At 39.1% G+C, this 23,639-nt stretch overlaps 1 protein-coding gene across 1 annotated transcript in view; it reads right to left on the bottom strand.

Moving 5' to 3' along the window:
- Positions 1-217: 217 nt before the first annotated feature.
- LOC126475495 (uncharacterized) overlaps positions 218-23,639 on the bottom strand; it is a 48,979-nt gene continuing 25,557 nt past the window's right edge. The window contains exon 3 of the mRNA XM_050103402.1: positions 218-562. Within this exon, the coding sequence (XP_049959359.1) occupies positions 448-562 (115 nt within the window). The 3' untranslated portion in view covers positions 218-447. The remainder of the gene's footprint in view (positions 563-23,639) is intronic.

Here is a 23,639-nt window from a genome sequence, read left to right as displayed (position 1 = left end):
GCCTTCCAAGGCCTGTTTGGAAAGAGTTTAGTTTTCAGTGTGCATTATAAAACTAGCTCCTCTTAAGACACAGTATTATGGTTTATTACCATCGTTTCACACAGATTCAACGGTTAGAGTTCATCACACACAGCCCAATAATAAAGTAGATGTTTACCTAGTGTAAAATGTATGTTGTTCTTGCAGGTTCAATGACTTTAATAAAGAAGGGAGAGGCTCATACAACAAATAACTTTTATTACATCTTTTATAAATATTATGCAAATCATTTGTTCACATTTGTAAAGGACATATAAAAATAGTTTATGCATATCAGTGCATTTTAACATTTTTTAGCACCAACTGTGTTCCATTTTAAGAAAGTAACTGCCTTCATGTTACATACAACAAATGGACCTGTGAATTATAAATTATACATTCTTCAGCAGCAGAATTAGTTAGCTCCTTTTATCGGCGATAAAGTTTCAGCTGCTCCTGCAATTCCTCCATTGAAGATACTTGAAATTTTTCCTCTTGCTCCTGCAGTAATTTAAAAATCGCAGCCAACTGAGCCTGTTCTGTTCTGAAAAACACCAAGAAGAGTACTTGTGAACATACGATCCTTTAAATAATACTATTAATAAGCAAAAAAACCTGTTTTACTGGATTCAAGGATGCTCACAATACATGACAAAATGAAACTAAGCCGAGGGATTTTTGTTATACATTAACAGATTTGATTGGTCTTTCTATTTTGGAAACTTCATTATTGTAAAAACAGATAATATGTTATGAAGAGCACCTGCACAATGTGGCAGCAAAATGTTTCTTAACTAACATTTTCACGAGTAAAATGGTGAGACACTAGGAGCACCAGGAACAGGGATGGCAAAATGTGCTGTACCTTCTTGTTCTACTGGGCCTTCTAGAAGTGCACCTATATGTACTATCCCTGCTGGAAAACTTGGAAAACTCCACACAGACACTTACTATGAAGATCATCAGATTAAACGTAGAATCTCAGTTTAACTTGCAGCATTCTAGTTGGCAGCAGATCATTTAACTGTAACATTATTATGCAGTTCACGAGCTCAGTACTATGACAGCTACCTGAGAGTCTGTAACCCAAGTTCAGCAACATGAAAGCTTACATCCACAATTTCATATAATGGACTATATCTCTATAGAAGACTTGAAGTCCTGGATTTCTCTTTCAGGGATAAGACTCTTGAAGTACGGTGTTTCATGTAGCTTGATAACTTTAGTTTAGGTGTGTTTTGTAGCACAAAGGGACAGTGTAAAAATTTAATTGGTCTTTTGTGGGAACTATTTTAATGTTTGAACACTGTCAGCAGACTTTAAATAATTTTAGTTTCCTTGTTAAGTACACCTACAGTTTTCTTATTTTTTAATTTATTTTTTTCAAAGGCTCTTTCCGTAATGAAGAAGGAGCTAAATCTGAAAATGCTTACTGAATATCACTTTACCACAGAAATACAAATTTATCTGGAGAATTTATAAATGAGTAGTAACTTATTGCAGAACGAGAAGTGAATGACTGTTTATTGTGTAACAACAGCCATAATATTGAAAAATGCAATTTTACTGTATATGCTGGCACTTGTCTACTTTTATTTTAAAATACACTTTTAACTCCTAAGTTATATATTCATCATGTATGAGAGTACAGAACAACACAGACTATTTAGTAACTTCTTTGTGAATTTGTAAGTTATTCACTATACAACTCGGTCATAATGATGTAGACGTCACAAGTGTAAATAGCATTAAGCAACATGGTGATAATTTATATTAATACAACATACAAATTAAGTTTCTATGATGTATTTGTCTTAGGTAGAAGTATACCTTGAATCATTCCATACCCCTGACAGGTTTTCCTTCTTGATGCAATGAACGGAATACGATGTATTATATTTGTATGAATGAATGAAAGGGTGAAGTTAAGAGAAATAACTGGAACAACCATGCACCAAAGGGGCTGTCAGATGCAGTAACTAAGTGACAACTGGCTCTTTTAACAGACTGATAACCATTTATCTCCAAACAGAACAACACATGTACATAAAAAGCATGGAATAAATTAGAGTTGTGTTTGTCGATGACTCAGCACCAACTACTTCATGTGTTATTACTTGCACTCCTTCAATTGTTATTGATTTATTTTACATTTTATGGCCTTCATTGGACCAATTTAAACAGCTCTTGTGCAAAGGATTTTTCAGTTTCATTATCTCACAAGTAAACTTACTTTATTCATCTTAAATCACTCTTCCAATTGCTTGTTTGTTGATCTTGGTTAGTTTGTCTAGAGTTTATCAATTTTTGTCTGTTCTGTTTTTTAGAATATTCTATTGCACTTTGCAGTTCTCTCATACATTCCTTGATTTACATAATCCATCTGATGTTGCTCCTATTGTTACATAATTTCTGTGTTACATTCCTGATTGTGTCCTCACTGGATGTCCGAAGAATGAAATCCATTTCTCCCTGATCATGCTCATTACCTATTGTAGACTGTTTTGTTGGAAGGTAGTGGTAGTGTCTGTTCTCTAGATATTTTTTTCGTTTATGTACACTGATTATTTATCTTTTTATCTTGAGTAAGATGCCTATTTCTACAGTGTTTGTTGTTTTGAGAATGGTTTGATATATTACTTCTAGGTGTGTAAATGTTTGTAGTGTTTTGTGGCTACTGAGAGGTCTTTCCACTGTGGTGACAAAAGTCACTGGATAGCGATATGCACACATGCAGATGACGGTAGTATTGAGTACACAAGGTATAAAAAGGCAGTGCATTGGCAGAGCTGTCATTTGTACTCAGATGATTCATGTGAAAAGATTTCAGACACGATTCTGGCCATATGATGGGAATTAGACTTTGAATGCTGAATGTTGGTTGGAGCTAGATGCATAGGAAATTCCATTTCAAAAATTGTTAGGAATTCAGTATTCCAAGATCTACAGTGTCAAGAATGTGCTGAAAATACCACATTTTACATATTACCTCTCACCAAGAACAACACAGTAGCTGACACCTTCAATTAACAACTGAGGGCAGGGGTGTTTGCACAGAGTCGTCAGTGCTAGCAAACAAGCAACACTGTGTGAAATAACCACAGAAATCAAAGTGGGACATATGATGCACCTGCCTGTTAGGACACTGTGGCAAAATTTGGTATTAATGGACTATGGCATAATGACTAATGCCAGTGCCTTTGCTAACAGCATGACTTCGGCTGCAGCAGATTGGTTGGACCCTAGACGACTGGAAAACTGGTGCGGTCAGACGAGTCCTCATTTTGGTTGGTAAGAGCAGATGGAAGTTTTTGAGTGTAGCGCAGACCCACAAAGCCATGGACCCATAATTGTTAACAAGCCACTGTGCTAGCTGGTGGTGGCTCCATAATTGTGTGGACTTTGTTTACATAGAATAGACTGGGTCCTCTGGTCCAAGTGAATCGATCATTGACTGGCAATGGTTATGTTTGACTATTTGGAGACTATTTGCAGCAATTTGTGGACTTCATATTCCCAAACAATGATGGATTTTTTATGGATGATACTGTGCCATGTCACCAGGCTACAATTGTTTGCAATTGGTTTGAAGAACTTTCTGGACAGTTTGAGCGAATGATTTTGTCACACAGATTGCCTTACATGAATCCCATTGGACATTTATGGGACACAGTCAAGAGGTCAGTTCTTGCACAAAATCCTGCACTGACAACACTTTCACAATTATGGATGACTATAGAGGCAGCATGGCTCAATATTTCTGCAGTGGAGTTACGGTGATTTGCTGAGTCTATGCCACACCAAGTTGCTGAACTATGCTGGTCAAAAGGAGGTCTGACACAATATTAGGCGGTATCCCATGACTTTTGTTACCTCAGTGTATTGTTGTATGTATTCTTGGAAGATATAATGAGCTTTTGTCTGTTGGTTTTGCCTAAATACTTAAATTTCACTATTATTTTGTTTACAAGTGTAGGGCCAGTTAAAATAATGTCTGTTTTCCAAAGGATATTCTGAGGCAGATCTTCAGTGTGATTTCCTGTACTGATTTAACTCCTTGTTGGGTTTCCTGAAAGTTGTTCATCAGGACAACAAGATCATGAATGAATCAGGGAAAGTTGAAATTTATGATGTCTTTGGGTCTTCCAATTCTGATTATATTTGGGTTAACCTTGCACCATTCTCTCATCATACATCCCAATGAACAGTCGAACAGAAGTGGTCAGACAAGCAGTCTCACTGTCTTATCCTCGTTTTTGTGGGGAATGTCTCAGAAAATTCTCCTCTGAAACTGACTTTGGATTTTGTGTTGGTTAAGGTGAATCCTGTCAATATGACTAATTTTGAGTGGAGGCAGAAATGTCTTTAAATTTTCAATATTGAAGGTCTATGGACACAGTCATACACCTTCTTAAAACCTACTAAGCTAACTGCAACAGAGTTGTTTTGTTTCCTAGAGTTTTGAAGCAATAATCTGTTCTGTTCAGCTTCTCCCAAGTCTGAAGCGTCCCTGCTATTACATATATCTTACTCTAGTTTTTATTTAATTCTACTTTAGAAGATTCTGGAGAAAATTTGTATGTGCAGTCCATACCATAGTTATCTCAATTGCTCGTCTTGTTTTTGCAGGAGAAGTGGATCGCAGCCATGGCCAAATGTTCAGAAACTGTAAGCAAAATTTTTGATAGGAGCCAAGCATATGGAGGTCTAGGCCATGTCAGTGACATACTTCCACATTTCTCCGAAACTTTGTTACACTTTTCTTCCTGACACTTATTAGAAGATCTCCATGGACATTTATGATGGTATAAATTTTAATTGGTGTTTTTAAGGTTCAAGATACAATTCTTGCTGAGATGCACTGAAAATTGATTACAGAATCAATTACTTCTGCATTTACAATAAATTCTGTTCAAATTGAGGGGGGTGGGGGGGATGTTTCATGACCCATGGCACGGGTTTTGCCACTGCATTTTTTCATATTCTTAAGAGTCAAATAGCTCTTCCATGTTATTTATAATCTCCTGGAGTAAAGCTTTTGAGTTTTCCAGTTTTTATTAGAGAATTAATAATGTGTGTTGCAAAATGTGAACAGACTTGCAATTGTTATGAACCTGTCCTCCAAAGGCCTCAGTCCACAACAGTATCAGTCCATTCCAAATGTCTTACATCTACATCCATACTGCACAAACCACTGTACAGTGTGTGAGAGAGGGTAGCCTGTATCACTACTAGAAATTTTCTTTTCTGTTCCTCTCGCAAACAGAGTGCAAGAAAAATGACTGTCTATATACCTCCATATGAGCCCTAATTTCTTGCATTTTATCTTATTAGTCATTAAGCAAAATGTGTATTGGTGGCAGTAAAATACTTCTGCCGTCGGCTTCAAATGCCTGTTCATTAAATCTTATGTAAAGTGGTTCTAAAAAAGAATTTTGCCTTCGCTCCAGGGATCACCATTTGAGTTCCTAAAGCACCTCTGTAACACTTGGATGTTGTTCAGATCTCCCAGTAACAAATTTAGCAGCCCGCCTCTGAATTACTTTCACACCCTCCTTTAATCTGACCTGGTAATGATCCCAAACATTAAAGCAGTACTCAAGAATAGGTTACAGTAGCTTCCTATATGCAGTCTCCTTTACAGATGAACGGTATTTACCTAAAATTCTCCCAATAAACTGAAGTCGACCATTTACCTTTCCTACCACAATCCTCATATGCTCATTTTATTTCATATCACTTTGCAATGTTACATCCATTATTTAAATGACGTGACTGTGTCAAGCAAACAGTATTAATGCTGTATCCGAACATTACAGGTTTGTTTTTCCTACTCATCTGTACTAATTTACAGTTTTCTACATTTAGGGCTAGTTGCCATTCATTACACCAACTAGAAATTTTGTCTAAGTCATCTTGCATCCTCCTACAGTCATTCAATTTCAGCACCTTACCGTAAACCACAGGATCATCAGCAAACAGCTGCAGATTGCTGCCCACCCTTACCTTTTGTCCAACTCCCAAAATCAATCATGGTTGGCTTCATAAAGATCTTCTCTTCTTCTCCCCATCCCTACACTTGAAACACTTTTTCACCACTGAGCCCACCAATCAGACTCAATCAAAAACCAATGTTGAAGCCTGCCTGACTCAATTTACTCCTCCACCACCAGTGCGCCAAATTCATCTCCTATAAACTTTCCAGAATGCTAACCTTGACCTTGCCTAACAATCATTCCCGAAACTCCTAAACTTTGAAATCCACCTCACACTTGTAGAAAGAACCACAATCCACCACCTAAATATTGATCCTGGCCTTATAATCCTAATTTCCCATAAAGGCTCCACTACTGTGGTTACAAACCGTACGGGTTACCTGGTGGAGACACTCTCCAAGCTGTCAGATATGTCCACCTACAAGCCCCGCCACAGTGTCCCAATTCCTGAAATTCAGCAGTTTTTCCAATCCTTCCTCAAATCCTTAGGTCCAGACAAGAACCTCTCCCCAGTCCCCCCCCCCCCCCCCCATCACCCCCTCCCAGGCCTACCATGCCACATACACCTACATTCTTCCACCCAGAATGCCCCATTGTGGATGATTACTACGCCTCCATAGAGAGAATCTCTGCTCTTGTGGACCAACACCTTCAGCCTATTAACCATAAATTACACTTCTGTATAAATGATACTAACTATTTCCTCTTACTCTACACATTTCCTGTTTCTTTACCACTCGGTGCCCGGCTTGTTAATGTCAATGTTGCCTTCCACTGCACCAGCATCCCCAGTGCCTATGGCCTTGGCGTTAGTGAACACTAACTTTCCTAATGGCTGATTGACTTGAAACCTACAACCTCTTTCTATCACCGTAATCAACTCTCTCATCATTCACAGTACCTCTAGTCTGAATGCACCACCTAAAAAAGTCTGTTGTACAAGGGGGGGGGGGGGGGGGGGGGGGGTGGAGGGAGGAAGGAATTTGTTTTAAAAGCTATATATTTTCAAGTTGTTTATAATACTAATACCTTATTCCCTTCAAAATACTCTCCATTACCACTGACACATTTGTCCTACTGGTGCTTCCACTGTTCAAAACATTTTTGTAGTCATCTTTAGAAATGGCTGACAGCTCTTCCCTTGTTTCTTTTTTTTTCCTCAACTTCTTCAATGTTGTCAAATCGATGTCCTTTCATGCCCCTTTTCATGGTGGAAGAACCAGTCTCCTGTCTGTCACAAATCAGGTCTTTTTTGATGAACACTGTTGCAAAATCTTCTTAAAACTTCCAAACATGTCTGTTGACAGTCTGTGAGCACAAGCTCTCGAATTTTTTCAATATTTTCATCAATTTGGGCAGCTGATAGACATCCAGAATGAGGTCTGTCATCAATTGACATGTCACCATTTTTTAATCAAGCAAACCACTCGTACACTTGAGTTTTTCCCATAGCACCATCTTGGTAAGATGCTTTCAACATTAAAACAGTTAAACAGTTTCAGCAGCATTTTTACTGAGTAGAAAACAAAATTTCATAGCTGCACATTGTTCACTTGAACTTGGCATCATCAACAGGTGGCACTGAACTGGCAACGAGCTACACTATACATGCCTAGCGACAGAAATGTGTACTACACAAGCTCCACCCATGGCAATGTGATTCTGGTTTTGTTTCAGTGTCCCCTCATACAACAAAGGGCACTTGCATGGCACAGTTCTTAATGGGCAATCTAAAGGAATCATTCCTAATGACTAAGAATCCCAAACCTCTCAGGTGGGTCAGGTTCGTTGATGACATCTTCATAATCTGTGCCAAGAGTGATGACACCCTGTCTGCATTCCTCTAGAAACTCAACACCTCCTCTCCCTTTCACTTCTCCAGGTCCTACTCAGCCCAAATCACAATCCTTGATGTTAACCACGTCAAGGATGGCTACATCACCACTTCCACTTACATCAAACTTATCAACCACCAACAATACCTCGACTTTGACAGCTGTCATTCATTTCATATCAAGAAGTCCCTTCAAAACAACCTAGTTCCGAACTAGTCCAGAAACATAATCTCCCATGCCTTATCCCTGACATACCCACTGTCCAGCCACAAAGCAGCATCCTCTTTGTGACACTGTACCACCCAAGACTGGAGCAACTGAATCATGTTTTCTGCCACAGTTTCGACTACATCTCATTGTGCCCTGAAACAAAAAGTATCCTCCCCACATCTCCCACAGTCGTATGCAGCCACTCATCCAACCTATGCGATATCCTTTAAGTCTCTACAGTCTGCCTTTGCTCTTGACTCCTTGCCCGTGGCTCATATCCCTGCAACAGACCTAGATGCAAGTCCTGTCTCATTGATCCTCCCACTACCACCTATTCCAAGCCTGTCAGTGGCACCTCCTAACTCATCAAATGCGCCCTGTGAAAGCAGCCATGTAATCTACCAACTTAGCTGCAACCACTGTGCTACATTCCATGTTGGCATTATGACTAACGAGCTGTCTGTCCCCAATAATGGCCACTGCCGAACTATGGCCGAAAGGCATCTGGGCCAATCAGTTACTGAGCATGCCACCCAGATTTGTGCGCTTTACTTTAACAGCCACTTCACAGACTGCACCAAGTGGATTCTTCCCACCAACACCTGATTTTCTGAACCTGTGCATGTCGGAACTACCCCTGCAACATATCCTTCTTTCTTATTAACTCCACTGGTGTCAATTTTAGCTAGTCCTTGTCTATCACCTGTCTATCCTTTCCTCGCTCCTACTCCAGTACTACACAGGCCTTCTATCCCACCAATGTTTCTGCACAGTCCCCCCCCCCCCCCCCCAAACATAACCTCCAAATGCTGCACCTTGCAGTCCACTATACTATCTCCAACATGTCCCAGGCAGTACTGTCTCCCCCCCCCCCTCCCACCATCCCTTATATTCCTTCCCTCCCCAGACAAGCCTCTTCAGTATCCCCACTACCACCCCAGCTACGATTGCTGCTAAGCTCAGATGCAGTTGCAGATGGGGTCTAGTGCCATAGCAAACAGTGGCCATGAGTGTGCGAGTTGTGTTTTCGTGAATGTGTGCTAGTTTTCTACATCAGACAAAAGACTTAACCCAAAAAATGAATATTTCTTGCATTCTTTTTCATTGTGCCTGTTTGCAACTCAGTGTCTTCTCTATGAAGTGAATAGCAATCTAGCCTTTCCATGCTGATGAATGTATTTGATTTGGTTATGTTTGAGACTGCTCATGTACTGGTTGACGTCTGAGTGATGGCAAACACTCTCCGATTCATTGTTGCCTTCTAGGTGCCTACCTACCAAATCCAGTGTAGCCTTCTCCTACTTTCTTGCTGTGCAGGAAAGTGAAACTTTTTCTCCAAAAGATCTTTCCATATTTGATTTTGGAAGTTTGCCATCTTGAAGTGGTGTTCTGTCCAATTTAATATTCTTCATTTGGACTTGCTGCTTTTACATTTGCCATGTTTGCAGTTAAAATTATTGTATATAACCCGCCTGTTATGCAAAACACTGTTTTTTCATGTGGCTCCAACATGTTTCGGATCCTCTATGCCATAATCAGTGGGTTTCTTTGTTCAGGTCTTAATTTTACATTATATGCTTATGTAAGACCATTTTTATATCATCATGTACTAGTTGTTCGTCATGTTTTGCTTCAGCAGATTCTTTTTCTTTTGTGTTCTCATTAGTTATTGAGAAGCATACACAAATACTTTACATATTTTGCAGAATTTTGTTTGTAATGAATGCTTTTCACTTCACCAAAACACAACGGAAATGTTGTTATCAATACAGTAACAATGTTTACACTGTGTTTTGGCGAAGTGAAAAGTCTTCACTAGAAACAAAGCCAGTGACTATAAAGCTGTTATAAATAAATGACTATAAGTGTGGAAAGGAATGTTACCAAAGGTAATGAAATACCCTGCTTGGCATGTGCAACAGGTCTCACTGAAGCCTTCACAAAAACCTAATTATCCTCCCAACCTTGTACAAAAACAAATCTCCTGCACCTTATCTTTACAGTCTCCCACCACCTCCCGAAGTCCCACCTTCCGGCCACAGAGGAGCATTCCCCTCTTAGCGCGGCACCACCCACGACTGGAGCAACTGAATAACAATCTCCACCAGGGTTTCAACTATGTTTCGTCATGCCCTGAAATGAGAAACGTCCTGCCCACTATCCATCCCATCCTTCCCACAGTGGTATCCCACCATCCACCTAACCTACACAATATAATCATCCATCCTTACACAACCCCTACTCCCAACCCCCTGCCTCATGGCTCATGCCCCTGTAATAGACAAATTCAAGATCGGTCCCATACAGCCTCCCACTCCCACCACCACCACCACCACCACCACCACCTACTCCAGTTAAGTCACGAACCAGCCCCTTCCCCGTTTCCATTCCAGCACTACACAACCACCATTCCACCATCACACTCAGTCTTTTTACTTCTTTCCTTTTCCGCTACTGCCCCCCCCCCCCCCTCTCACCTGCCCTCCGTCTAACCTGGAGCACTTTACCATCCTCCACCCCCACCATACTATCCCTCCCCATCCCAGCCTCCTCCTTACTCCCACCCAGTTGCCACTCCCATCAGGCATTAGTGCTGCTGCTCACAGTGTGGTTTCAGTCGCCCGAGACTGCAGTCATGGATGAGAGGTGCGTTTGCATATGTCTGTGTGTGTGTGTGTGTGTGTGTGTGTGTGTGTATTGTTAACAAAGACCTTAGTGACCAAAAGCTTTATTTGTGACAGTCTTTTCTTGTGCCTATCTGTGACTCAGCATCTCCACTATATGGTGAGTAGATCACTTAATTGGGTATGTTGGTTATAGAATTTAAAAAGGAAAATCGATAGGAAGAAGTGAGATACATCGGGAATAAGTGGTGTGTAACAGCAGAAAGAACAGGACTTCTGGTTACTTGAGTACAGGATTATAACACACAATCAAATACAATAATGAAGGGTTAGGTCTAATAATGAACAGAAAATAGTAATGTGGGCAAGCAACTATGAACAGTATAATGAATACATTTTTGTAGCCTGAATAGACAAAATCCAACAGCCACCACAATAGTGCAAGTTTCTATGGCTATTAGATCTGCAGGTGTGATGATGATATGAGATTGATGCAGCATACAATAAAATAAATAATTCAGTATTTTATGGAGACAAAAATTTAATTATGATGGCAATGGAATTCAACAGTAGAAAAAGGAAAATCCAGAAAAATAATAGAGGGACTGAGGGAAATGTATGAAAGGGGAAGCTATTAGGTAGAATATTGTACAGAGCATAATTTAATCATTGCTAATACTTGGTTTAAAAATCTTGAAAGAGGGTTGTATACATGGAAAAGACCTAGAGAACCCAGAAGGTTTAAGACAGATTATACAAAGTATACACAAAAGTCTGGGAACACTTTCAATTATTTATTGTGCAAGAAACAAACATTGTACAGATATCATACATATGTCATTTTGAAGAGACACTCTGAACATTTTTTTTTCATGTATACCACCACAGCATAGTTTGGTAATTTGCTGATAGTCAGTGCTAGTCACAAACATGGCGAGTTCAAGTGCAGAGTGATCTTTCTGTGTGCTGGAGTTCGACAAAAACAAGTATGCTACAGCTGTTCAACAGATGTTAAGAACCAAGTTCAGAAAAAATCAACCAACAAGGAAGGTCATTTACCACTGGCACAACAAATTCATTAAGACGGGTTGCTTGTCCCCAGTAAAGAGAAGCAGACATCCCAGTGTGAGTGAAGAGAACGTTGAGCGCATACAAGAGACATCCATAAGGAGTCCAAAGGTATCGGTGCATCGTGCATCCCATGAACTCTAAATGGTTCCAGTGACAGTAAGAAAGCCCTGCGACAGAAGCTGTCTATGAAACCATTCAAATTGGAGCTACTGCAAAAGCTCAATGACAATGACAGAGACAAGTGTTTTGAGTTTTGTTTGCAGTTGCAAAAATTGAATGAGTATGGGGATGGCATTGTTGATCGCTTAATTTTTAGCAACAAAGCCACTTTTTACACTAGTGAGAAAGTGAACAGGCATAATTGTTGAATCTGGGGTACAAACCATCCAGGCAAATACATTTAATTTGAGCACGATTCCCCAAAGGTAAATCTTTTTTGTACCTTGTCACGTAGAAAACTGTACGGGCCATTCTTCTTCGCCGAGAGCACTGTCACTGGATATTTCTACTTGGACATGTTGCGGCAATGGCTGATACCTCAAATGCAATTGGACTTTCCATTCATCTTTCAGCAGAATGGTGCTCCGCCCCATTTTCATCATGAAGTTCATGGGTACCTGAACATGGAGCTGCTGCATTGATGTATCGGCCGTGCTACAGAAGGGGACAGCTGTTTCATGAAATGGCCTCCCCAATCACCAGATCTCACTCCATGTGACTTTTTTCTGTGGGGACATATTAAAGATCTGGTGTATATACCGCCTCTACCATGTGATGTAGCAGCTGAGACAGGTATGGCAAAAATTCGATTACCGTATTGCCATCTGCTGGGTCACTCGTGGATCGCATATCGAATGTTTGTAAAAAAAAACTTTCAGAGTTTCTCTTCAAAATGCAATATGCATGACATCTATACAATGTTTAGTTCTTGTGCAATAAATAATTGAAAGTACTCCCAGACTTTATGTACAACCTGTACAATAACAGACAAAGATTTCAGAACCAGATATCCAACTGGGAAACGCTATCAAGTACAGATGTGTATTCTGACCATAATATACTGGCTATGAACTGCAAATTAAAACTGGGGAAAGTGTAGAAAGCTAGGAAATTGAAAGAACTAAAGTTTTTTGGGTGTTTCAAAGGGAGTGACAGGCAATGACTGACAAATAGGGAACAACAATACAAGAACTGGTAGCTTTGAGAGATGAAATTTATTCCTGAAATTCAACTTAACTTTAAGAGGCATAGATGTCCTACCTAAAGTGGTACATGAAAATTTTTACTGGACAAAGACTCGAACCCAGATTTCTCAATTATCACAAGTGGTCGCCTCATCACTTAGGCTACCTGAGCATGCTCATCAATCTGACCCAAACTTCCACATGTCACACACTTTAATTCATTTACTCACACTCACATACCTCATGATTTCCACACTAACATATCGAGAAGCCTTAAACTATCGTTGTCCTTTTTGTCACAGGCCAGCCTGTGACTATTATATATTTACATTTGGTGACCACCTACAGTTTGAAATATTGAAATTTAATTAATAATAATCTTAAATTAAATTAATAATCTATGAGAAGAAATGGATAAATGTGTGACATATGGAAGTTTGGTATGGTCTGCGGAGCACGCTTGAAGTGGCAAGGCAACCACTTGCGGTAAGAGGGAAATTCAGGTTCAAGTCCTGTCCAGCACAAACTTTCCATGTGTCACATTCAGTAATAAATATATACCTATTTCAGTGAAGTTAAATTTTGGCAATAAATTTCAATATTTGGAACTGTAATTCGTCACCAAATGTAAATGTTTGAGAGATAAAAATAGTGAAGCCAGCAGAAGATCAAATATGCAAGAAGACAAGGCCTGTTAGTAATAACTGGATAACACAAGAGATATTGAATTTGACTGAAAGGAGAAAATATAAAAATGCAGCAAATGAAGCAGGAAACAGGTAATATGAATGTCTAAAAAATGAGGCTGACAGAAAGTGCACAATGACAAAGCATGAATGCTAAGCTGTAGTGGCATGCATGACTACGGAAAAGAAAGGTTACCGCTATTGGAAAATTAAAGAAGTCTTTGGAGAAAAGAATATTAAGTGCTTAGATGGGAAGCCTGTACTGAGTAAAGAAGAGATGGCTGAAAGACGGAAGGAATATATAGAGGGTCTTTACAAAGGAAGCGAAATTGAAGACATCATTATACAGAAATGGAAGAGGAAGCAGATCTAGGTGATATGGGAAATACAATACTGGAAAAGAATTTGACATGGCACTGAATGACCTAATTTACAGTGAGGGCTCTGCATTAGACAACTTTCTTACAGACATATTAAGAATGTTAAGAAAGTCATACACGACAAAACAAAGCAAGTAGATGAAATGGGCGAAATTCCCTCAGACTTCAAGAAGACTGTAATAAGTCTGATTCTAAAACATACACCCTGACAGTTGATAACATTACTAAACAATCAGTTTACAATGGAAAATATGGTAGAAGCCAACTTCAATGATCAGTTTGGATTCCAGAGAAATGTAGACAATATTAACTTACAACTTATCTTGGATGTTAAACCGAAGAAGACAAATATACATTTATAGCACTTGAAGATTTAGAGGAAACTTTTGACAATGGTGAATGAAATAAACTTTTTGAAATTATAAATTTACCAAGGATAAAATACAAGAAGTGAAAGGTTATCTATAACTTGCACAGAAGACTCCAGTTTAAGTCAAAGGACATAAATGGGAAGCAGTAGATGAGAATGGAGTGAGTTGGGGCTGTAGACTTTCCTTCAGGTTATTCAGTCTTGATGCTGAGCAACGAGTAACAGAAACCAAGGAGAAATTTTGAAAGGGTATTAAAGTTCTGGGAGAAGATATAAAAATTATGTGATTTGCCAATTACATTGTAATTCTAACACACATGATAAAGGGCTTGGAAGATCTTTAGAACAAAGTGGACAGTGTCTTGAAAAGGTGGATATCAATAACAGTACTGAAAGGGTAATGTAATGAAGGAAAACTAAATAAGGTGACAGTGAGGGACTTAGATACGGAATGCTAAAAACAGTACACGAGTTCTCCTATTTAGGTAGTAAAATAACTGACAACAGCTGAAGTGGAGAGAACATAAAATGCAGACTGACAATATCAAGAAATACTTTTCTGAAAAGAGAAAACTGTCAACACTATATACAAGTTTGAATGTTAGTAAGTCATGTCAATAGGCATTTGCTGGAGCAACATTTCCCAAACTGTGATTTGCAGAACCTGGTGTTCCATGGAGATCACCTACAAGTTCTCCAAAACTTACACACTTCATGACATTCGAGAAAGTGAATTAACAATGAAAATTAATGCTTCTATGAAGTTAATAAAAAAAGAATAACCAACCAACACTTGCTTCCAGTTACTGATTTAGATCATCAGTACAGATGCAACACTGACTGTGAATAAGGCTGCATGAATCATATATCAGACAGCAACTTTGTACATGGGGAATTTAACCTTGAGGAATGACTGCATGAGGCACAATTTTGGCACTAGCCGTTTAAACTGAATGTTATCTTCAATGTGCACAAGCATCCACAGCATACCATATCATTTTGTCCTCTTTAGGCTTTGTAGTTTAATCTATATACAGGGTGTTTCAGGTAAGGCTTTTTCTCTGTAACTTACAAAATAATAACTGAATAGAATATTTATTTTGACTAGTAAACATAATAAATGTTACTCATTATATGAAGTTAGGAATAAAGCTTATTCAGTTATTCACCACAGAGTTACAGTGACAAGTTAGAAAGTTAGAAAAAAATAATGTTCTACTTAAAAAAATAATAAAAAATAATTATAGCTCATTGCTATAATTCTCTGGAAGATGACCAGATGTACTACTGGAGTTTAAATCTTTGGTCTTCAAAATTATTTTCTGGAAGAAAATAAGATGCCACTGGACACCTACACTGATATAAGTACTGATCAAGTGAAGGTGATGAATGGTGTACTCAAATACATTATTTAGTTTATAAGAAAATAATGCCAAAAACTGTTCTAGCAGCCACTGTGTGATTCACAGACAGACACTTTCTGCAAAAGTGTTACCCTCAGTTATAAGAACGCTCTTGATGAGATCATCAAATGCATTTAATAAATTATTATTTAGTGGCCAAAATTAAAAGAAGTTAAAATACTACTGTACTGCAGATAGGCACAGGAAAAGGCCTTCTTTTGTATTAAAATCGATCTGAAATTTTTCTGAGGTATATTTGTGAGTGGTTGGGAGATGATAGCTGTAATTGCTTTAAAATTGAAAATTCATTTGTACTGAGGCTCAAAAGGAAATATGAAAAGAAATGTAGTGAAAAACATTTACATATTATCTACAAATAAAGTTACACCACCACAAATATTACGTATTGCTCGTGTCTTTTGACAAACTGAAGTGTAGGCTCAACTGCTACAGCAAATAAAATTGGTCATATGGCAATCTACATACTTGTAAAGAGTAATGTTCTCTTTTGTTTAATAGATTATGCACAGATAGCTATAGGAAAAAATTTGCTCATGGATCATGTTGCTTGCTTGTTAACAATGAATCAACTGATGACTATAAAGAGAGAAGAGAAATTGCATAAAGAAAAGGCACCCAAGATACAGTAATTGCACAAGAGGGATGTGTTGAAAATACTGAACAGGGATTACCACACAGTGGTGAGTATAATTCCAACACCATCTTTAGAGAGAAAAAGAAGACTAAATTGACTAATCTGTATGTTCCATGTGATCTGCATGGATGTACCATTAAGAATGGATGGCTTTGATACTGTGGGTATTATAACAGTACACCCACAAACCATAGAACAGTACACCCACAAATCATAGAGTGGAGACTCTGAGTCACAGATAGGCACAACAAAAAGACTGTCAGAAAGTATGCTTTTGGCTAACAAGGCCTTTGTTGGAAATAGATAACTGACCCCCCCCCACAACACACACACACACACACACACACACACACACACACACACACACACACACACACTGGCTGCCGAGGCCAGACTCAGCAGCCAGAGACTGTGGTCGTGTGCTGCCTATTTCTGTTGGCCAAAAGCTTACTTTCTGACAGTCCTTTTGTTGTGCCTACCTGCAACTCAGCATCTCCATTATGTAGTGGCAATTATTCTTTTCTAATATTGCCATATCCCATCCTGGATTTTCCATTGTTTGATTTAGTATGTCCACAAAGAAGTTACATAGTGTTGGGCTTTAAAGATAGCAAATATATCAGAAAAAAATTTGATGCTGCATTTCCATATTAAAGAGTGCTAGAGTACACAGTGGCTAAGTGCGAACAGGAGAACAGTTGCCAAATTGAACTTGTACAATAAAACAAAGCAAATACAAGCCAAAACAGCTATTTGTTTGTTTATATGAAATGCAATCACACATCAGACTGTGAATTTGTGTATCTGAAGCAACAAGATAGAGTGTATATTTAAGGTCACACAACATTTCATTATTGTAACTATAATGACACTCAATAAAAAAAGTACTGTAACTCTTGTGTCATCCAGTCTGAATACCCATGAAAAAATTTACTATGCACAGCTGAATTTCCAGAAGCAAAGCCGCAGTTAAGAATGAAGACTGTGATAACAGTACAGAAAATAGTTAAATGGATACTGCTATCAACACAGCAGCAGTAGCATGAAATTATATTTTGGTAGCAACTTGGCAGTTACTTCAGCTGTCACTTATTCAAGTGGCAGATGAAATCTTGAACATACCAAGAATATAATGCCACCTCTCTCTCTCTCTCTCTCTCTCTCCCTGATGTAGAGTGGTGCCGACACACTGGCTAAGGCTACAGTTGCTTTGTTCAAGAGAGTATTCTTTATTGTAGTGACGAGGTTTTTTTTGTTTTTTTGTTTTTTTTGTTTTAAGGTTTGTGTGCTCTTTGACATGGCAGTATGGCAGTGTGAAAATAAATTCACCTTTAATTTATCCCTATGGATGGATAGTTCTGCATGTGAAAAGATATAGAAGAACTCTGAAATGAATTACAAAGCTATTTAGTGAGAGTATAATAAGCCAAAATGTAGAAAGGATGTTGCAGCCACGACGACCTGCAGTGAAAGACTACACGAGGTTGATGACTATTTGAAACTTCCTGGCAGATTAAAACTGTGTGCCGGACTGAGACTCGAACTCGGGACCTTTGCCTTTCGTGGGCAAGTGCTCTACCAAATGAGCTACCCAAGCACGACTCACACCCCGTCCTCACAGCTTTACCTCTGCCAGTACCTCGCTTCCTACCTTCCAAACTTTACAGAAGCTCTCCTGCGAACCTTGCAGAACTAGCACACCTGAAAGAAAGGATATTGCGGAGACATGGCTTAGCCACAGCCTGGGGGACGTTTCCAGAATGAGAATGAGATGGAGGTAGGAGGCGAGGTACTGGCAGAGGTAAAGCTGTGAGGACGGGGTGTGAGTCGTGCTTGGGTAGCTCAGTTGGTAGAGCACTTGCCCGCGAAAGGCAAAGGTCCCGAGTTCGAGTCTCGGTCCGGCACACAGTTTTAATCTGCCAGGAAGTTTCATATCAGCACACACTCCGCTGCAGAGTGAAAATCTCATTCTGATGACTATTTGTCTCCATGTAGTCAACAATATAGTTATATAAAAACTTAGAACAAATTGGTGAAGTTAGTAAATCAGTCAGGTGAATGTTGGAAACTCTTGAAAGTACATTTGTAAAAGCATCTCATGTTTTTTTCACAGTCTCTTAGTAGCTTGTTACAGCATCCAGTGCTGGACCCAGGATGGATAATTTACTGAAACATCATTTTATATGGCTGCTGCAGTTATTATATTTCCAGGAAGTAAAAGTAAAGAACATTAAAGAAGGGGCTTGGTGGTTTGTTCATTTCACCCAGTGTTTACTCTTACTGTTTACAAATTTTCAGGTGTGACAGTAGAGTTTGGGAAGTAAGAAAAGATCTGGCAGATCGATATTTTGAGCCAGCTCAAGAGTCTTGCCAAGATTATTCAATCAGGTGAGAGTACTGGCCATGAATGCCAAGGGGCCAAGCTAGAGTGCTTGTCTGACAAGATTTAAACCTTTTAAACATGAGACCTGTTTTACGACAGACCAGTGATAGTGAACAACACTTTTAGACTCTTCATGTGACTGACAAGAAATAGTATTTGTTCTTGCATAAATGGTGCAGTGAAGATTACTTGCTGCCACCCATCAGTCATGTGTGTGTGTGTGTGTGTGTGTGTGTGTGTGTGTGTGTGTAATGTAACAGGTGAAAGTGTAGATATTTCTATTGGTGACTGAGGACAGCATACTCAACAACACTATATCAGTACTTACATCATTTGCAGATTAATAATTATAGCTATTGAATGTCACATTATTTTTGGTTGGGTAGTGGCAAGAGCAAGCCATTAATGGTCACTTTCCCCTGGGCAGCAGGTCAGGTATTGGAAGTGTGGACATGTGGATGTAAAGTGGTTACGACCATGCAGAAAATATCATGCTCTAAAGTTTGTGACTTGTTTGTGGGAAGACTGTGCAATGAAGGGAAAAAACAACCAACACACTGAGGTGCGTACATATTAAGGAACAGCATATAAAAATATCTGAACTTACACCTGTTACACCATGTAAAGGCAAGTATTAATTTTTTTTCTGTCTAATATCAACCTGGTATGTACAATGGCTGTCAAATGTATATGTCCCATTTTCTAGGATGGTGGATCAATCTCATATGGCTTTCAGGAATTGTTGGACACAACAGAATAGATAGTAAGAATCTGTTTGCTCCTTGTGTGCCAAACAAAGATTTTTGCACCGAGGAAGATAAACAGATAAAAAAGCAATGTAGGTTACTTCTAAATCATATTCAGGTTTTTATGGGAGTGACAGATGATAATTTTCATAACAAAAAACAACAATTCACAATAATTTAGATATTAAATTCAAAGAATACAGACACGAACACTATTATCTGGAAGAAAGATGGAAACAAAGAGCCCACTTTATAGAATACAACAGTTAAAATAACAAAAGAGTCCTACAAAATGCTGAAGGCTGCACAGAAAAGTAAGGTTAACTTATTACATCCAATAGAAAAGCTTCTTGACAGTTTCGAAAATTTAGAAAGCTAAGAAATGATAAGAGACATTCTGTGCCTGAGCAGCACATAACCACAGTGTTACAGAAGTTACACTCTAGCCTCTTACTAACATAGAACTAATTGGGAAAAGGACAGAATACAAATTCAAAAGCATCGAGTGAGAAGATTTTATAGTCATCAGCACATAGAAGTGTATCCTTGTGAATTAATACAAGAAAAACATTAACTTTTGATTGTAACTGTGTACATGCTGATAAGACAAAACTTTATGACCACCTACTTAATAGCTTGTTTGTCTGTCTTCGGAACAAATACATAACTGATTCTGCATATCAGGGATTGACTGTTCGTTTGTAGGTTTGTGGAGATATGTGGCATTAGATGTCTGCACATAGGTCATGTAACTCATAAATAACATGCCACTGATTTGCATACATGGTGATGGTGCCCAATTAGTAACTCTTAAGGGTTCCATAAGATTTACATCAGATGACTTTGGCCATTGAGACATCAATGCGAGTTCACTATAATGCTCCTCAAACCACTGTAGCATGGTTCTGGCTCTGAGGGATGGACACTTGTAGAGCAGAAAGATGACATCGCCTTTGGGAAAGACATCAAGCATGAAGAGATGCAGGTGGTTCGCTGCTGTCAGTATGTCTTTGATTACTACCACAGGTCCCAATGAGCTGACTCATTTACATTGACCGACGCTCAAATCCCAATGATCCCATGATCACTGCAATTGTAACTGATGCCTCTGAACCCCACATTCTATGAACCACCATGGACGTCTAACCATTTAGCACCTAGTAGTAGTTTCACTTTCCTTCTACCTCTTCAATAGATGCTCATGACAGTAGCATGTGAACATTCGACCAGCTTCACTGTTTTTGAGATACTCTTTCACAGGCTCTGGGTAATAATAATCAGTCCTTTGCCAAAGTCACTTATCTCAATGCATTTCCCCATTTGCAGCCCATATCTTTGGTACAGAGATCCCCGTGCGTATCTGTTCCACTTACATACTTTCGTTATCATGTGACGTGTCTGCAACGCCACCAGGCAGCACCCGACGTCGAGTGGGCAGTGGTCATAATGTTTTGACTGATATGTGTAAATGCCCACTGGCAAATTTTGAACCGTTTACAAGCAATTTGGATTCCTTACTACACTGTAAGACAGCATCAAGCACTTAATAGTCCACGGTGATTTCAATATAGATTTCCTAAAGGATTCTGATAGAAATAATAATTTGGAAACCTCATTTGGATCCTACAATTTGAGTTCAGTAATTAATTTTCCACATGGGTGGGTATAAACAGTATGCCCCCAATTGATATTATTTTATTTGATGAAGCTCAAAGCAAGAAAATAACTGAATACCCAGTACAAACGCTCTCTCTGATCATCAGGCAAGTCAGTTAGGACAAATAAGATGGTGTCTTACAGTGTGGATACTCCTCAGTGGATACTGGTTAGAATAATGAATGATTTCAGAACAAATGTTTCTAAGAATAATTTGCTAGAGATGACTCTGGATGAAATTTATAATGAAGCAAATGCTGACATGAAGTTTAATCTATTCCACAATAAATCTGAAAGCTGATCAGAAAGCACATTAAACAGCCATGAAAAAAACAATGAATCATGAAGGGATTAAAGTATGTTGTCGAAGAAACAGGGAAATGTACCTTCTGGCAAAAACAAATAGAGTTCTGCAGTAGTTTCACACTACAAAATCTACTGGAAATCACTAAGAAAAGTTATTAAAACTTCAAGGAACTTTTGCACTGTGTAAAAAAACAGTAATTCCAACAATTCACTGACGAAAATATAATAATGGGGTAACATTGCTACTAAATTAACCGTTAGCTCTAAACGATGAGTCACAGGCAGTAAACATGTTTAATAGTCAAATCTTAAATATAGTACAAAATACAGAGAGAAAAAGTTTGAGAGAAAAATCATAGCTGAATATTCAATCATATAAATGCAAAACCAAATTTTTCCCCTGAAATTAAGAATTTTTTATATTCTCTCAAAAATAAGAGCTTATCTTGATTTGATTCTGCTTTCAGCATAGTATGAAAAATTTGTTCCCATATAATATGCCCTGTCTTATCGGCAATATGCAAGGCATCACTGACTAAAGGCATTTCTTCAGAAAGACTGAAATATGCTGTTGTAAAAGTTGTGAAACCTCTGGATAAGAAAGGCAATATAAGAGATACCAATAACTACTGACCTACTTCACTATTAACATTATTTTCCAAAATTTTTGAGAAGATAATGTATTCTAGAATAGTATCTCACCAAAGTAACAATAATATTTCCAGTAAATCACAGTTTGGATTTCAGAAGAGATACTCTTCTGAGAATGCAGAGTGAGGAGCAATAGTGGCACTTGAAAAACATGACAAAATATTAGAAAAAGGTGATTAAAAGCTGATAAAATATTTTAAAAAGGTTACTGAAAGGTAATGAATTATTTCAATAAACAGATAGTGCACAAATGAATTGTTCAATATTATGAAAAGAGTGGGTGCTACTCACCAATACAATGGAGATGCTGAGTCGCTGATTGCCACAACAAAAAGATTGTCAGAAAGTGAGCTTTCAGCCAACAAGGTCGGCAACATTTGCACACACACACTCATGCAAACACAAATCAGACACATGACCACAGGCTCTGGCTGCTGAGGTCAGGCAGTGAGCAGCAGTGCAAGATGGGGGAGGCAACCAGATGTGAGGGTAAGGAGGAGGCTGAGACAGGGAGGGGGAGGGATAGTAGCGTAAGGGTGTGGAATGGTAAAGTGCTGTTTGTAGGTGTGTAGGGGGACAAGGAGAGAGGGTAGAGCAGCTAGATGCAGTCAGGGGATAGACAGATGGCAGGAAGGGCAGGGGGTAGTGGAAAAGGAGAGAAGCAAAAAGAATGTGGGCGCATTGGTGGAATAGAGGGTTGTGTAGTGCTGGAATGGGAACAGAGAAGGGGCTAGAGGGGTGGACAATGACTAATGAAGGTTGAGGCCAGGTGGGTTACGGGAACATAGGATGTATTACGGGGGGAGTTCCTCCTGCACAATTCAGAGAAACTGGTGTTGGTGTGAAGGATCCAGGTAACACAGGCTGTGAAGCAGTCGTTGAAATGAAGAACATGTTAGGCATCGTGCTCAGCAATGGGGTGGTCCAGCTGTTTCTTGGCCACAGATTGCCAATGGCCATTCATGCAGACAGACAATTTGTTGGTTGTCATGCCCACATAGATGCAACACTCTGGTTGCACTTTAGCTTTTACATCACATGACTGGTTTCACAGGTAGTCCTGCCTTTGATGGGGCAGGTGATGCTGGTGATGGGGTGGAGTAAGTGGTGATGGGAGGATGAATGGGACAGATCTTACATCTAAGTCACGACAGGAATGCTGCTCTGTGGCCAGATGGTGGGACTCTGGGAGGTGGTGGGCGATGGGACGGATAAGGCATGGGAGATCTGTTTTTGTGCAAGGCTGGGAGGGTAATTGGGGTTTTCGAAGGCTTCAGTGAGACACTCAGTATACATCACTGAAGATACGACAGCCACAGGTGGCAAGGCTGTAGGGAAAGGACTTCTTGGTGTGGAATGAGTGGCAGCTGTCAAAGTGGATGTACACTCCTGGAAATGGAAAAAAGAACACATTGACACCGGTGTGTCAGACCCACCATACTTGCTCCGGACACTGCGAGAGGGC

This window comes from Schistocerca serialis, chromosome 4, assembly GCF_023864345.2.
Source record: "Schistocerca serialis cubense isolate TAMUIC-IGC-003099 chromosome 4, iqSchSeri2.2, whole genome shotgun sequence".
Lineage (NCBI taxonomy): Eukaryota > Metazoa > Arthropoda > Insecta > Orthoptera > Acrididae > Schistocerca > Schistocerca serialis.
The sequence above is the reverse complement of the archived record's forward strand: the minus strand, read 5'-3'. Positions and strand labels throughout refer to the sequence as shown.